The 16768-nt window shown below is 38.0% G+C and overlaps 1 protein-coding gene across 3 annotated transcripts in view; it reads right to left on the minus strand.

Annotated features, from left to right (window-relative positions):
• Positions 1-15851, minus strand: part of RNF24 (ring finger protein 24) — a 55681-nt gene extending 39830 nt beyond the window's left edge. The window contains exon 1 of one of the 3 annotated variants that reach the window (XM_016137182.2): positions 15703-15851. Coding sequence is in view for 2 of the 3 variants with exons in the window: in XM_036229637.1 (XP_036085530.1) it covers positions 15479-15618 (140 nt within the window). In the remaining variant the exon portion in view is untranslated. The other 2 variants (XM_036229637.1, XM_016137122.2) reach the window with 2 other exon arrangements.
• Between the last annotated feature and the right edge of the window lie 917 nt (positions 15852-16768).

Raw genomic sequence — 16768 nt, forward strand, 5'->3', positions numbered from 1 at the left:
AGGAATTGAGGGTAAATCAGAAGGCTCCATGGGAGATATACCATTAACAGAGGCATTAACTGTATATTTAAGCTTACCCACTCCCCCACCAGGACTGTAGGCAAGTCTCAATTTCCTCACATGTAAAATGAGAACAGTTACAACATCTGTCTATGGGCGATGTGCCTGGCAAATAGGCATGCTCATCATCATTATTAAGGTCTTTGGTTCTTTGATATGAAGCTGGCATTGAGGTTAGTGTCTGAATTTTCCTGAGTCAGGGATAATTTGAGCCTGGGCCACATCTCCTTGGGCCATTCTGATTCAGATCCAAATCTTTGGGACTAGGCCACAAGTAGACTCCTTTCTGAAGTGACTCAGAGAGGGAATTTTGGGAAACGGGCATGAGTTTAGCTACATTTTTCAACAACAACTTCCAGATGGCTAATCTGTATAAATCAAAAGCCTATCGGTTTTTTTGGATCTTACTTTTGCAGAAGGAGAATTCTATAGTCACAAAACAGCATCTAAAATATTTGTGACTAATTCATCAAACCTCGAATAGTTATGAATCCAGCAAAGTGTGCCGGCTGCCTGGTAGTTTTACACCGTTGAAAATTAAATTAAGTTTCTAGATATTACAGTCCTAAGCATGGCCTCAAAATCTCTCCTTTGTTTACTGGGATCAGTTTGTTCTTTTAAGAAAGATATGGGAAGACTTTAACTTTATAATGATTTCAGGCAGACAATGGAACAGCTGAGACAATGGAGCAAATGAAATACATTATTTCAATATTCTGGAGGGTGAGTCTGATTCTGCTGATTATATATTTTCAAAAATTCTGAAAAGGTCATGACATTCCAGAACAGTAAACAGTTCTCCTCTCAATTGGTTTTTAAGAATCAAGACTTGCCAAATCATTAGCCCTGGAAGCTCCTTCCTATATAAAAACATTTCATAAGACCATTACTAATCTTCATGATGCAAAACACTATTATTTTGATTTTATAGACGGATACATTAAAGAGTATGCAAGTTTGTGATTTCCTCCGCTTCAAGATCAGGAATGATAGCTGGGTGGTTCAGGTCAGATGAGGCCTTACAAGGCATATGGTTCCCAGTTTGGTTACTATATATCTAAGGTTGGGTCTATTCTCTGCTTGATCACTTTTTTCAGGGGGGCTACTGGACTCAGTGGGAAAAATTCACACTAATTAAAGTCACAAGAGATTGGCTTTCGTAATATCAATTCAAGAATTCAAACTAGAAATATATCTAGCAGTTCTCTCCTGTGCATTAACCCCATTACAGAAAAGAGAATGACACATTCTTAAGAGATGTTTCCATTACATTGTCAGCTCTTCTCCTCTAAAAGGACACTGACATTTAGAGAACCAATACCAGCTACTAGAAAAACAGAACCCTCCTTCCTTCTTTAGTGGAAGAGATATAATGGCAAACACTCCTTGGTTTCCCGTTTTATCAATAGCCAGATTGTAGTAGAGATTCTCCACACTCCAAAGTCTTTTCTCGATTTCTTCCACTGTAAATAAGATTTTTGGCAGGGCACATGGTTACCCTGTCTAGCTTTTTTTGCAGCTGTGAATGGCCACACATGTCTCAGTTCTAGCTGATGTGAGAGATGCACAAGCAAGTGTCCAAGAATCATGTTTAACAGAGCACCAAAGGTGTCTTCTACTTTCTGCTTCCTCCCTTCCTACATTCTGCTCTCTGTAATGTCTACACCACTATCTTATTCAATAAGAATATGGTTTATACCCCAATAGAGGGTGGAGTGCTAAGAATAAAAAGGGATTAATTGGTAAAAGGTCTGTGATGCCATGAAGCATGAAGCTCCATATTAGGCCTGTGCCAACTTTTATGTAAGTGAGAAATAAATTTCTATCTTGTTTTAAGATACTTGTTTTGGGTTTTCTGTCACTAACAACTAAACCCATTTATCTAATATACTGGTGCTTTAGGTGAGTATTATTTAAATTATTTTGTATTGACAGACCATTTGTAGTATCAGACCATGGATCCTAATTCTAGTTTAGAAAAATATGATTTTTGCTAAGACTATACATACCATTAGCCTTTTGTCACAACACCACATTAGATAACTAATTAGACAGGAAATCCGACATTACAATGCAATATTCTCAACATGATGTAGGAAGTAGTCTCGGACCATCAGAAATACATTTAACAATTATCTTTACAGAAATATAGAGTTAAAGATAGTCATCATTAATTAAATGAATCCAATTACCCATTTTACAGAGGAAGAAACTGAGGCACAGATGTCTGAGTTTTTTAAAGTTATAAGGCTAGGTTTTTTATTTTAACTACAGCCACAAACTTTGCAGGGAATATGCTCTGAGTATTATATGTATATGTACCATGTTTTCAACAACTCATTTATACTAATACATAATCACTGTTTATCCCCAAATAAAAATACCTAGTGTTTAGCTAATGAGGCTCACATAAAAATAAAAAACGCAGCATGTAACTATAGGTACTATACAACATGTCTGAGTTATACAGAACACTCAGCAGGAAAATTAGCTCCAAGAGGAAAATAGCAAATGAAAATGACAGTGGTGCAGCAGCTTTGGTTACAATGGTCCCATAGTTACACATTATTATCTGTATTGAAAGATATATCAACAATCATGACATTATTCATAAATACAAATGATATGAACCTTTTTCACATTCTATACTGAAACTGACAACCAGTATGGGACACCAGTCAACTTTAAGAAAAGTCACTTCATCTCTTCTTCTTACAAGATAGGTCAGTATGCCTCTAAGAATCTTAATATAACAAAAAGAGGACATGGATAGACCTTGAAAATATGCTAAGTAAAAGAAGCCAGTCACAAAGGATCACATATTATATGATTCCATTTACATGAAAGGCCCAGAATAGGTGAATGTAAAGAGACAGAACAGATAAGTGATTGCTTAGGGCAGGGAAGGGGCAGCAGGGTTGGGGACTGATAGCTAGGGCAGTAAAATTTCTTTTTGGGATAATAATAAAGAAAATGTTCAAAAACTGATTATGGTAATAGATGCACAACTCTGTGAATATACTGAAAGCTATCACATTGTAGCTTTAATAAATGAACTACATGGGATATTAACTATGTCTCAAAAAAGCTGTTTTTAAAAAGTGGGGGGAGAGAACTGACTTAAGATAACCGTCAAAAATGACATCTACAATCTCCTAAAAAGTTAAGAGAGTATGTAGTGCAGTTTAGTAGTCGTATCATACCACTACTGGAATGGAAGCTCTAACCAGCCATAGCTCAGCGGCCAGGCCAGGCTGGCAGCATAATTAGTCTCATAGTCATGACAAGGAGATAACTGAGATGTAGCAGAGATTGTTGTTGTGTTTACTCTTGTCCCATCCCTTGCCTAATAACAACAATTACTGGGAGAGTACTTTACCAAAGGAGATGAACTACACTCACAATAACTCTAAAGTTATTTAATTATAAATAAGTAAATTCAATAACTCTGAAGCATTCCATTATAATTACTTTTACTTGAGGCTAAGAGAGGTAGTGATTCACCAAGGCCACACAGTTAACAAATAGCAGGGCCAGAATTTCCACGCTTTTCACTACATTTCTTTTTTGCCTTTATGAAAATAAACTTGTAACTTACTGTGGACAAATATATGTGTAGGTTTTTAGGAGTCTAAAGTTAGTCTGAACAAAATCTAAATGCAAGTTACACTGATTTCATTGCATTTGTGGTTAGTTATTTTAGCTTGAAGTACTGAAATTCCTCATGAGGAGCCAGTTTTCTTCAGCTTTACAGGAACTTTTAAGCCAGATCATGTGTAAATGATCAGAATTAGAATATTAAATTCACTTCAGTTCTAATAAATTCAGAAGTGAAATATACCTTAATTTCATTAAATGTAGTGGTTTTAACTTCATTAAAATTCATTAAATAAGAAAAAAGTTTCCTACCACAAGCAGCAGTTCTATAAATTCAGACTGTATAACAATAATACCTGGCACTTAAAAGATACTGAATAAATATGTATTGACATGAATAAAGGCAAAATGATAAATCCAAGCAGCATACTAGATAAAATAATTGAAATATCTCTAAAAAGACAAAAACCACCCTTGTTTCTGGCAGCGGATAGAAAAGGACAGGCTTTGTGGCCTCCAAAAGGCAAAGCTTCAACCCCACTGAATCCCTGTTGCTCCACTACTCTCTAGCCCACACAGCACTTAAACAAGGAAACAGGACAAAGGCTAAACAATGGGGTTATTGGTTGCATTAAAAGAGGGTGAGGAGGCAACAGAGTTGAAACAATTCCTAGAGGGCTATTTTCAGCTTCACTGGAATAGTGAAATCAACCCTACTACTCAGCACCTAGCGTAATGACATACACACAGTAGCTGTTCTGCAAGCATCTTTATAATTCGACAGGTAGGAAAATGTAATTTTCATCATTAAAACCATTTAAAAGTCCTGATAAGAAATAATCAGCTTTTATGCTTCACTTAATGGACAAAAAATATACTGATGTTATCTATGGTCTTTTGAGGCATTCCTTTATAATGGCATTCTTTACCTTTCAGAAAAGACCAACATCATTATTTGCAAATAAACGACATAATCAATGCAAGGATTTGCCTAAGGAGAAATCACACACTATCACATACTTCTAATGGCATTCTCAAATAACATGATTAGAGGCTTTCTAGAGATGGTCACTAAGCTAAGAATACTGACCTGTTTAATTTTTATTTGACTATCAAGTTTACTTTTCTCAGAATACCTGTATTCAGAAAAAAAAAGTTGGCTTAAGGTAAAATGGAAGACAAATAAGTAAGGCTTTATTCAGTATAACTTTACTCAGTAATTTTACTGAATAAAAATGTGAAGACATAAAGTTAAACAAGAGGTATTATGAGAAACTATAATCATAGGACTCTCTCCCATACAGTACAATTTAAATAAAAAGAATGATATTCAACAGAGTTCTCCTGCCTTAGCTTCATCTGTATTTGACGCCTCGGCTCCATCTCAGATCATCAGACATTAGATTCTCATAGGAGCACTGGTCCCTGGTGCCAAAGAGGTTGGGGCCCATTGGTTTACACATATTCTTACAAAAACACTGACAATATTTATTTTAGGGACACACAGACACAGACATACACACACACAGCCCAGTCTATTTAGAATGACTAGATTAGACATTCATGGCTGGGCCAAATTAACTCTGGAAATCCCTCAATTTTTAATTCTAATCTAGTACTCTTTCCTCCCCATTGCTTGATTCTAGTTTATAAAAGTCTTACAAATATCTCCACCTTTAACTTTCAGAGCAACTGGCATATGCATCTCAATTGCAAAAGAAAAGCAATCATTCACGGTTTGCTGCAATACTCAGAATTTTATTTTAACACTCATTAAAACAAATTGAATTTCTTTTATTCTGATTTAAACTTATTATCTTTTATTGAGAACACAATAGTATAAAATTATGTGTCAGTCTCTCATACAAAGTGTATTTCAGGGTAACTCCAAACAGCCCTAATTGATGAGATAAAGTCTATACAAAATTCCTGTTAATAAATGTGGAAGAGATGACAGAATAAGAAATTCACCATTTTGCCACAATGGATGAAATAAATGATACAGATATGACCATCGGTGGGGTATTTTAGCATAAGAAGTGGGGTAGGCAGACATAGCAGGCCTCTGAATGTGATGCAGTACTAAACACTTCCTTAGCATTCTTGCCAAAAACCTTAAATCTGATTTTAATCAAGCCGCTAAGCTAACTTCCATTTGTAGGAAATCCAGGGAACAGAGCACAAACTTGACACCATGATGAAGCAAGCAGACAAATCCCAAATGTGAGAAGTTCCACAGGACTACTGACCTGGTTCCTGCAACTAGTTCATGACACACACACAAAGATGAAGAGAGAGGGAGTGGGGAGAAACTGCCTTAGCTCAAAACAAACATGAGAGACAAAATGACCAATTGTGATTAAATAATATTAATCTTGGATAGAAAATAGATTGATGAAACAATTAATATGGCAATTGATATTTTAGAAATTGAATTATATGGAAAACATCATGTGGCCAGTGCCATAAACTGAATATGTCTGTCCCCCGCCCCAAATTCATATATTGAAACTTAAATCCCAGTGTGATGGTATCTGGGTGATTAGGTCATGAGGGTGGAGCCCTCATGAATGGGATTAATGCCCTTATAAAAGAGGTGCCAGGTAGCTCTTCTGTCCCTTCTATAATGTGAGGATACAGCAAAAATTAGTGTCTATGTACAAGGAACTGTATCATGATTTCACATAATTCTGGAGTTCTAAAAAGATCTGGTAGTGAACTGAAAGAGAAAACTGAGATACAGAAAACAGAAGTCACAGCTGCATTTTGAAGTGAATGTTGTTTTTCTTTTTGTGTTATCGTTTGATCATTTTCTAAGAACCCAGGACCTACTTCACATGCCTCCTGAAAGAGTATTTTAATTTTTAGTATGCAATTTATAACACATTCCACAGATAGTACTACGGCTTTTTGGAGCTCTATTTTCAAATTATCATCCAAATAATTCAAATGAAACCAAACAAAATCAATAATATTCCAGAAACATCTTGAAAGAATAAAATATTTTATTTCTAATACAGCACTAGTTCTTAATGTTTTTTTAGGCTTATGGATCCCTCTGAAAATCTTTCAATAGAAAAAATCTACACGTTTTTCAAAGAGTTTTATCATAGCTTTGAAGGCCCTTGTTATAAACCTTTGTAATACAGTGTTTTCATGGATAACCATCTCTAAACAAAGTACAAATTCATCAACTTAACACTCAAGGCCTCCCATTAATTGGCTCAGACTTTTCGACCCCATTCTCCACTATTTCTCTAAGTACCACACTTTAGTCAAATGCATTAATTATGGTTCCCTGAAGATGGCTCCCTATCTTTGCAACTACCGCTATCTGCATATTCCAGGCTACCCTAACCATCTGATAAGTCTGTTTATCCTTCATCATCTGTCACAAGCAATATAACCTACATGAAACCTTCCTTGATTCCCTAAACATTCCTCTGAACTTCAGAATTTGGTCCTATACTTCCAATACCATTTTATACCATGATCTACTATACACTCGTCTAACCTGGGATTCTGTGTGACACAGCAGTCACAATGAAAATCATCACCAAAGAAGTTTTTACCACCTGTAGTGAGTTGAATGGTAGCCCCCCAAAAGATATGTCCATGTCTTAACTCCAGGAACCTGCGAATGTGACCTTATTTGGGAAAAGGGTCTTTGCAGATGTAATTAAGTTGAGGATCTGGAGATGAAATCATTTTGGGTTATCCAAGTGGATCCCTCCCCCTAAATTGAATGACAGTGTCTTTATTAGAGAGAGAAATTGTGGGTCATCTGAAAACAAAAGCAGAGATTGGAGTAATACAGCCACAAGCCAAGGAATGCATAGAGCCACCAAAAGCTGGAAGAAGCAAGGAAGGATTCTCTCCTAGAGTTTCTGAAGGGAGTGCAGCAGCTCTGCTGACACTCTGATTTCAGAATTCTTACCTCTAGAACTGTGCAAGAATACATTTCTGTTTTAGGCCATCGATTTTGTGATAGTTTGTCATGGCAACTTTAGGAAACTATACAGCTCCTTTGTCCCATTCTAACAAGTCATTTTTATTTACTGTGGTAGTTTTGTAATGATTAATTATTCAAGATCATCAGAAAGTAGACGTGTCCCTAATCCTTATTCTCTGGCTATTTTCTGCAAAGGTCTCTTAATTTACTTTATCAACGGCCTTCCAAAAGTGCTAGTACAGGATAGTATCTGTATAGTAAAGAGCTGTATTCTTGTGAAAGATGACAGCATCAACTGTGCTTTGTGGTGGGTTGGAAGATGAAGGCTTGGGTTCCAAACCTGTCCTCTGACCTTGTGAATCTGAACAGGTTATTTCTATGATCTTCTGTTTTATCATCCATAAACAATCTTTTGAGGGTTACTGTAAGGAGTAAATAAGCAATACATTTAAAGCTACCACCATAAAATGTTTTTAGTATAAGTTAGCTAAGACAATTTTCTAGGTACAATATTGTCCCAGGCTATTGCCCCAGGTTATTGATATAATGTTCTATGACTTTTTAAAAATGTCTTTCTCACTAACATGATAATTCCTTCTGGCCTGTTTTCAGGGACAATAAATTTAAGAAAAAACTTATTCAATTATAGCCAAGCATACAATTTCTGAAGATACATTTCTGAAGAAGTTTTACAGTTTCTTTTGTGTTAAAGGAAAAGAACGAAAGCCTACACCTTGACTTCCCTTCCCACCTATTTCCCATAAACCACATTAGCTCACAGGTTGGTGTTTCATTATCTGCCAAACTTTTTTTTTTGGTCCAAGATGAAGAGCCTTTTTGCATATGATACCTACACTCTTTCAAATTTACAACACTGAGCATAATTTTTCATGCTTGGAGTAGAGAGAGAGCAATAAAAAGATACAGGTAGTTCATAATTATTTTGTTTGCCTAAATGAACTTAATAAACATAGGTAATGCAGTATCATTTGATCTCCAAATCTGAAAATTTTTGAAAGGTAACATCAAACATACTGATAAACTGTGGTAAAGTTATTAATTTTGAGAATTCAATAACACTGTTATCAAATGAACTGAATGCTCATTATACCTGTAGTTCTTACTTAAATTATTATGACACTAAGTATGCTAAAGGAAGAACTGTATCTGATACAAATACCTATTTAGTTAGGAAAACAAATAACAGACAAAATTAGACAGATTTTAAGACAACACAAATAATAAACCTTCTACAGAAGCCTGTGGTTTATGCAGGAGCAAGCTTTATGAAAAGACAAAAATTTTTACTAATCCAAAATGACCAAACCTTTAGAAGACAATGAAAAGAACAGGCAAATCTCACTTTACATTAATAAATAAAAACTGGAACTTTGAAAGTGGGTAAACTGGAAATTATCTACAATATAAAAACATTCATTATAGATCCTTTAGGAGTGAGAAAATCTAACATACCTAACAGCATTGAATCCATAAAAATTCAAGTGGCATTACACTTTTCCAGAGCAAGTTCACAACTTAATGTGAGGTTCATTTATAATGCTATCTAATAAGTGGCTTCCTTTACTTTCCACACAGGCTTGCTCTAACTCCCTAGAACACCAGGGAGGTGCAGAGCAACTCTTTGGTGTGAGAATATCCTTAGGACAGATGGAGGGCCCAAGCTGGCTTTCCCAGGAATGGCCACCCTAAGTAAGGCCACTGGCCAACTACTCCTGGGCCAGCTGGCATGGAACAAAGTGTCTGATTCCTACCTCCAGAGCAGATGAAGCTCAGCCAGTTGGCTTTCAATGGACTGCACTAGTTGGAGTGCTCACAATTCTTTTCAAACCATCTGGCATTCTTTTTGAACCCTAAATTTACCCAACTCTACACTCTGAAGTCTGCAATGCTCAGATAATTGGAGAAGTCCCTACTGCCTACCAAGACAAGAAAGAGGCAGAGTTAACTGCTATGTTAATTACTTCAAGAAACAATTTCTAAAATTAAAAACTGCTCTCAATTTTAGTTTGTATACTGTCAACCTTAAAAATCTAAACTATTACCATGATTATTAAGCAAATTTTCAAAATAAAAATCAAAACAAATAATAAGGAAAGAGGCTAAAACAGACAATTTAACATGTAGAAAAGTTGTAAGAATCCCTTAAGGCTGGCAGGACATGACTCTCCCTACTCTGAACTTCTACAGAGCCCTCAGGGTGGACTTTGTATTGCTATATATATTTATCTTCCCAGCTAGCTGATAAGTGAAAACAGTGTCTTATAGCTACATAAAAAAATCTGTTGATGATGTTTTCGGTGTTTTAAAAGTTCTACTTCCAGAAATAAGAAAACTTTATATGGAATAACATGAAAAAGGAACCTCACTCCTGGAGAAGCTAAATAAACAAAGAACAGGACTTGGCTGGACATAAAAATATTTTATCAAGTGATCAAAATGATTTATCAAATCACCAGATTGCTGGGAAATGCTACAGGGTGTTCATGTGTCACCTGTTAGATCATTTTAATCAATTTATCACATGGGGGTAGAGAGGCAAGATATTAGAAAAAATCATAAAACTAAAAACATGTATGAATCAAATTTATAGCCAACGTATTCTAGGAGATATAAGTACTCTGAACAAAAATATTACAATGATCAAGTCAGCTCAAATGTTAAAAATTGGAGGCTATACAAATAATACCTATAATTATAATTATTTTTCATTACATTTACCCTTATGCCAAGTACTGAGTTTAGCTTTTTACCCAGAAAATAAACATATGAGGTGGGTAGTACTCTTATTTCCATCTTGCAGATGAGGAAACAGAGAAGTTAGGTAACCTGCCAAGGTCATATGACAAAAAAGTGAAAGAGCCAGAATAAACCCCAAGTAGTCTGACTCCAGAATCCAGGTGCAAGCCTATCAATGTTAAATTATACTTATGAAAGAGTGAAAGGTAATGTAATGTAGGGAAAAAGTCAATCATTAATAATAGTCTTCATATTTTTTCCAACTCTGAGTGAAAAGAGTGGTGAATAATTTAAAAAATAAATGAAAACTAAATGAAAATAAATGATTTTGCTAGCAATTTTTAAAAAGTAAGAACTCTTTATTCAGGTTAAAAATGTCAGTTGTGCCTTTTTTGCCCACATATTGAGTAGGTACTTGTGCCAGTTGCTGTACTATGGGATGCAGTGGTAAACAGGACAGATGAAGTCCTTGCCTTCCTAAAGTTGAACTTCCAGTGGGGGTAAGAGACATAAACATCAGTCAACAACAGAATTTCAGAGAGTGCTATGTTTTACAGAAGAGGTAGGGAGGAAATGTAGACTTCTTTTTTGACATTAAACCATGAAGGTAAACAGCAGGGAATGGACGGGAGGCCAGGGAAAAGTTGTTTGTTGTAATTTTTTATTGTTTTCAAAGATGGGCAATATCAGAGCATGTGTTTATGTTGACATGGATGGCACCTGGGAGAGTTGCTGATGCAAGAGAAAGAGCACAAATGCTCATGTCCTTGAGTAGGTATGAGGGGGAATACATGGGAAGGGACTGCCTCTAACAGGGAAAAAAAAAGAAAAACATGGGTCCTAAGGAAGATAGATTTCTAGATTTGGAAAGGGGAACATGAGGGGTTTCTGTTTAATAACTTGTAAACCCTCAATGAAGTATGAAGCCTGCTTATCAGTATGGGGAGGGGTGGGTTGCTCATGAGATCAAGGAATGTGGAGAAATTATTACATATTTACAAGTGAAAATATCTTATTAGGAATCTGGTAGCTTTCCTGGGCAGTGCTGAGAACCCACTTCAGATTTTTGGTCATGACTCTTAAGTTCTCCAGTAATATTCAGCCACTCATGTGCACTCATGGAAAAGCTAGATGAGGGATAAGGCAGCTGTAAATAGAAAAAAATTGATGGGTAAAAAAATATGTATCTATGAGATAAACATGAAGTCACTGACAATGTCCAATCAAGCCATGGCCTATGTAGCTCCATTTGTCTCCATCTTCCCATCACAGAAATTCTTACAAATAATATATTTGTCATATTTAGTCATGATATATTTAATCACAAAGCTTAAAGATTGTTTCTTTTTGATCATGAATGGTTCCTACAGTAGATTTTTAAAAATGTACCTGTTAGCCTTCATGTTGAATCTAGAGGTGACTGGATTGAAGAAACTTTTTCTGGTGCTACTTCCAGCAATGATTCCATTTCAAAGTAAAAAATAAAAATTACACGCCCCTTCCCCGCAAGGTGCATGCTCTTGATCATTCGGCTGTGCTCCTAAACCATGATGTTGACTCAAGACTCAACATTCTGAAGAGCCTTCATGTCTGCACAAATTTAAAGAGAGGAAACGAAGACCTACACCTCTTGATGGAGGCATGTCAATACCATGAAGAAAAGCATATTGGGTGAGACGGGATATGTGTGTGTGTCTGTATGCACATAAATACCACATAGTCATTTTGGAAAAGATTATCTGCCCCATGAGCAAAAGGAAAGAAAAAGATGTTTCAAGGAACACCATGAAATGTCTGGAACATCAAGGATAAACAGAAGATCCTAAAATCTTCCAGAGTAAGGGAAAAAAGGAAATGGGGACTAGAATGGCATTGGACTTCTCAAGAGCAATACTGGAAGCTAACGGAACAATGCCTTCAAAAGAGGGACGCTGATTTTTAATCTAGAATTCAATGTCTAGCTAAACCACCATTCAAGTGTGAGAGTGAAATGAAGACATTTCCAGACATGCAACTTCTGAATTTAGGAAGGAATTTCAGAGTTTGTTTGTGCCCTTTCTCAGGAGCTACTAAAGAATGCAGGAGACACAGGATCCAGGAAATGAAGGATTCAACACAGGAAGAAGGCAAAGGGAATTCCCAAGATGATGACACAGGGAAGTCCTAGAGGACAGCAAGGAAAAAAGAAACAGAGGATACCTGAAAATACTGAACGATTATTATTTCTGTCATAGAATTAGTGACTGGTACAAAGAAAATGAAGCAAATGAGAAACAAACAAAAGAGGCAATTATTTAATTTGGGAGAAACAAAAGTTGCACAAGAAAGAAAATATAATAGTAGTGCCCCACATGGATCATCTGTGAATAATAGGTACAATGTCAGTCATATAAATACTACATACTGACTTAACTGGGAACAGTAAAGTATAGGTATGAATGAGGAATGGAAAGATGGCTGAGTGGGACAATTAAGTCTTCAACTTCCAAAACAGAAGTCCATAGATAATATCTAAATGTGAAAAATCAAGAAATAGCAGTTTAAACATTAAAATGAAATAAAGATAAATGTAAATACCAGAAGGAACCACTGAGAGTTGAAAATGGTTGAACTATATGAAATTGCTGATTTTTAACTATTGCTCAATCTAAAAAAATGACAATTTTATATAGTTTAAGTTAATACATTATAATAATGTTACTTTGTTATTGATTTTAGAATCAACTGCCATTTGAAACAGAAAACAATTATTGTTAGAAAATGGTCAATAGAAAAAAAATTCTACTTTTTATTTATTAGATATTGTTGAAGGGATAATGTATCTCAGTTTTGGGTAACTAAATGTCACCATACAAGCTATTACCATCACTATCAAAACAATATTAGTATTTCCAATGAATATAGAGAATACATTTTATATTTAACATAACTTAATTATTTTAATGATATAGAAATTACTTTAGGATTTTTTCTTCTATCATCATACTACAGGAAATGCTAAACTATGGGTTGGTAAAGATTTCAGATAACAGAATGCTGAATAACAAGGCTAGCATGTATATAGCTTCCTTTGTTGATTCAAACAATAGCTAAGTCACTCTTGCAAAATTAAAGTTCCACAACATTGTGGTACTATGCAAGTGTATTTCAGCGATAATTCCGGTTATACCACTCTGTTTATCTAAGACTTCCCCTTACGGTTTAAGGGGAGTCTTTAAAGAAAAATCAGATGCAGGCAGTTTATAAAAATTATTGGGGTTGCTTCAATATTAGTGACACTAGTTAAGGAAGTTAATGAAGCCTCTGTTTTTAAGTTATTTTGACTTAAATTCATTGAAATAAAAATGTATTTAAATTCTACATCATAAAACCAAAATTTCTGCAAATTGAAAAGTCAACTTCTACTAATTTTAACTTCACAATAAAAGAATTTGACCATGCTAACATAAGGTAAGAATTTTACCAAGAATAATGGATCCCGATACAACCAATGGAAAATTTCCCATTCAAATTAAAAGCAAATGTTTTTGACTAAGGGAATATACATAAACAATACTGTGGAAGACTGCTTAGCTTAGATGTCATTTTGCACTGAAAACTATCAAGAATTAACATACATGTGATTAAAAAATAATCTTTAAGAGAACCTTAAAATTAAACCAATTCAATTATTCATATTATCCAATAAGTTCCTAATTTTTCACCACCACTATTTTGAATAAAAATCATAATAAAAATATTTTTTAGGTGTGTGTTTATTATAACCTACTTTAGCTAATTTCTCATCACTCTGTAAAATAATAAGGGTAAAAAAAATTGAAAATGCAACCAATTATGTTCTAAAACTTATAAAATCTGATTTAAAAAGAGAAAAAGGTCCAAATGAAATAGCAAGGGATAGCTGGTGCTATTACAATTGCTTCTTTTTAATTGGTCTCCATCAACTGTAACTCTTCAGTAACTTTACCAAGACAACAGTCAGGCAGTCAGTCCTACTGACCAAGCCAAAGTCTGTGGGAACCTACAGAGCTTCCTGGGGATGAGGACAATAATAAAAGGTATTCTGTTTTCCAGTAGTCCTGTAAGAGGAGCCATTGAGCTGGGCTACACAACCAGACAACAGAACACAGGGAAATTCAGATCAAAGCAAAGGCGCATGCCAGGGTAACATGCAATAAAACTCTGTGCCAAAGCATTAAGGAAAAAAAAAAAAAAAAAGCAACGAGGTGGACAGAACCTGCTGGACCACCTTCTTAACACAGGGAGGCAGGAAGAAACAAAATCCGCCCGTACTAAGGAGCTGAGGAAACTGTGTCCTAGATACACTGGCGTATTTCTATAGACATATGTACGAGTATAAAGGCATATTGTTAATGAATTAAACCCAGAGAGCAGTGTCCTATATGTACTGGAGTATTTCCATGTACGTATATACGAGTATCTTACCATTAATCCAAAAAGCAGAGTGTTCTAGATATACAGATATATGAAAATATAGACATACATTTTCAATTAAGGAAACCCACTGGTTTTACAGTAAGAGAAAAACAAACAAAATACTGTTTGAAAGAACACCAGAGACAATTCGGTGAAGGTCTGATGAAGTAATGTCTTTTTTCCTCAGACCATTTTTAACGGTCTCTGAATCATTTCATAGGAGATACATACACAAACACACACATGCCTCATTAGGTCTCCGAAAACAAAGGAGGGTCCTTAATTCTCTGGCCTGTGTAAGCGCACGCGCCCCCACCCCCCGCCCCCACAGATCGGAGGCTACCACCTGACTTTCATTAATGAGTAAGCCCAGGCGAGAGATTGCACCCCAGACCATATCCATACATACAGTGACAAACGGGCACGAGACAAACGCCACAAAGAAAGGGGAGGAGCAGATGGGGACCAGGAAAACACTGCCACGCCGCGCCCCTCAAGGCGCGTTCCCATCGCCAACACGGAGGCAGCCGTCTTCGCCTTCCTGCACATCCTAGCTGCCTCCCACGCCCGGGGGCTCGACGCCCGGCACTGGCAAGTGGGACATGCGAGGCGTTGCGAACCTTTCCTCCGTGACCTCCCGGTGACAGCCCGCGCAGCCCTTTGTGCGGGACTTACCCTCCGGCCCGGGGCAGACAGACCCTCCTCCGCGTCGCTCCTGGCCTAGGGCCGCTGTCCCACTCCTCCCCGTCCCCCGCCGGAGCGCCGGGAGTGTGTGTGTGTGGGAGGCTGGCGCCGGCCCGCGATCTCCTCAGCATCCCGAACCCGGACCCGCCCGGTTCCCTAAGCCCCAGGTGGTGGGCGACAGCCCTCGGCGCCCGGGCCCTCACTCGTTCACTTACTCGAGAGCGCCGGTGGCGGCGGCGGCGGCAAAGACGGGCGTGCAGGACCGTCAGCGCCGGGCGGCAGGCTGCGGGCAGTGAGCGTCCGTCGGGACCGACAGCGGCAGAGGTGGCGGCGGCAAGACTGCGCGCGGCGGCCCGCGGCAAGGGGCGAGGGGCGGGCCCGGGGGGAGGGGCGGACGCCGCGCCTCTCATTCATGAAGCGGGGCGGGGTGAGGGACCCGGATGCCCGGGCAGCCCCCGCCCACCTCGCTAAGGTCGCTGCTTCAGAGTCTGCAGTGCGCAGGCGCGGTGCTCCGTGGCCGGCCTGGTCCTGCCCCGCCCTCTGGGGACATCCCGCGGGCGGAGCTGCACACGCATAGACCCTATCAGTCTGTTTAGTATTTTTGCGTGCCCTATACTCATTTTAAAAACTGAAAGCTCGGATTGCCTCCTCTTTTCTGGCATCCAGCTTGCCAATACCTGGGGGCACAGGAGTGCCTATTAGTTTGATGGAGATACGGTGCACAATGCCCCCTTCCTCCATCTGGCTCTCCTGCAGCATGTCCTCTCAGCTGAGTGCTGGCACCTCAGTGATGAATGAGACCCAGAATCTGCCCAGATAGTGGAGGAAAGTGTGCAGGAAAGACTACATTCCTTTGTTTATTTGCATTGACCTAGTCTCCTCAGCCTCGAGCTCTCTCATTCCATAGGACAGGCAAGAAACTGACCTTGATTTTGGGTGGGGTTCAGCTCTTCCTGTAATTCCAAGGCATAGGGTCTATCTAGTGCAGCTCCAAGAATCTGGGAAGGCCTCTCTAGCAGGCAGTGTATTCTGCGGAGACACCCTCCTGTTCCCAGACCCTTGGGTCTGCCAGTTCTGGGCCACAGAAAACTGGCGATGCTGGGAGCCTGCTGCAAGCCTCACAGCCATGCTTTCTGAGACTCCTCAGCTGAATGTGTGGACATTGCAGCTCAGGGCTTACCGAAATGGTTGCCCCCCTTTCCTTCAGTCTCCATGTCCCCCTCTTAGGTTCTCTTTTCTTTTACCTTCCAGTCTCCCTCACACAAACCATAAACAGCTCAG

The sequence above is a fragment of the Rousettus aegyptiacus genome, unplaced genomic scaffold (genome assembly GCF_014176215.1).
Source record: "Rousettus aegyptiacus isolate mRouAeg1 unplaced genomic scaffold, mRouAeg1.p scaffold_m13_p_12, whole genome shotgun sequence".
NCBI lineage: Eukaryota > Metazoa > Chordata > Mammalia > Chiroptera > Pteropodidae > Rousettus > Rousettus aegyptiacus.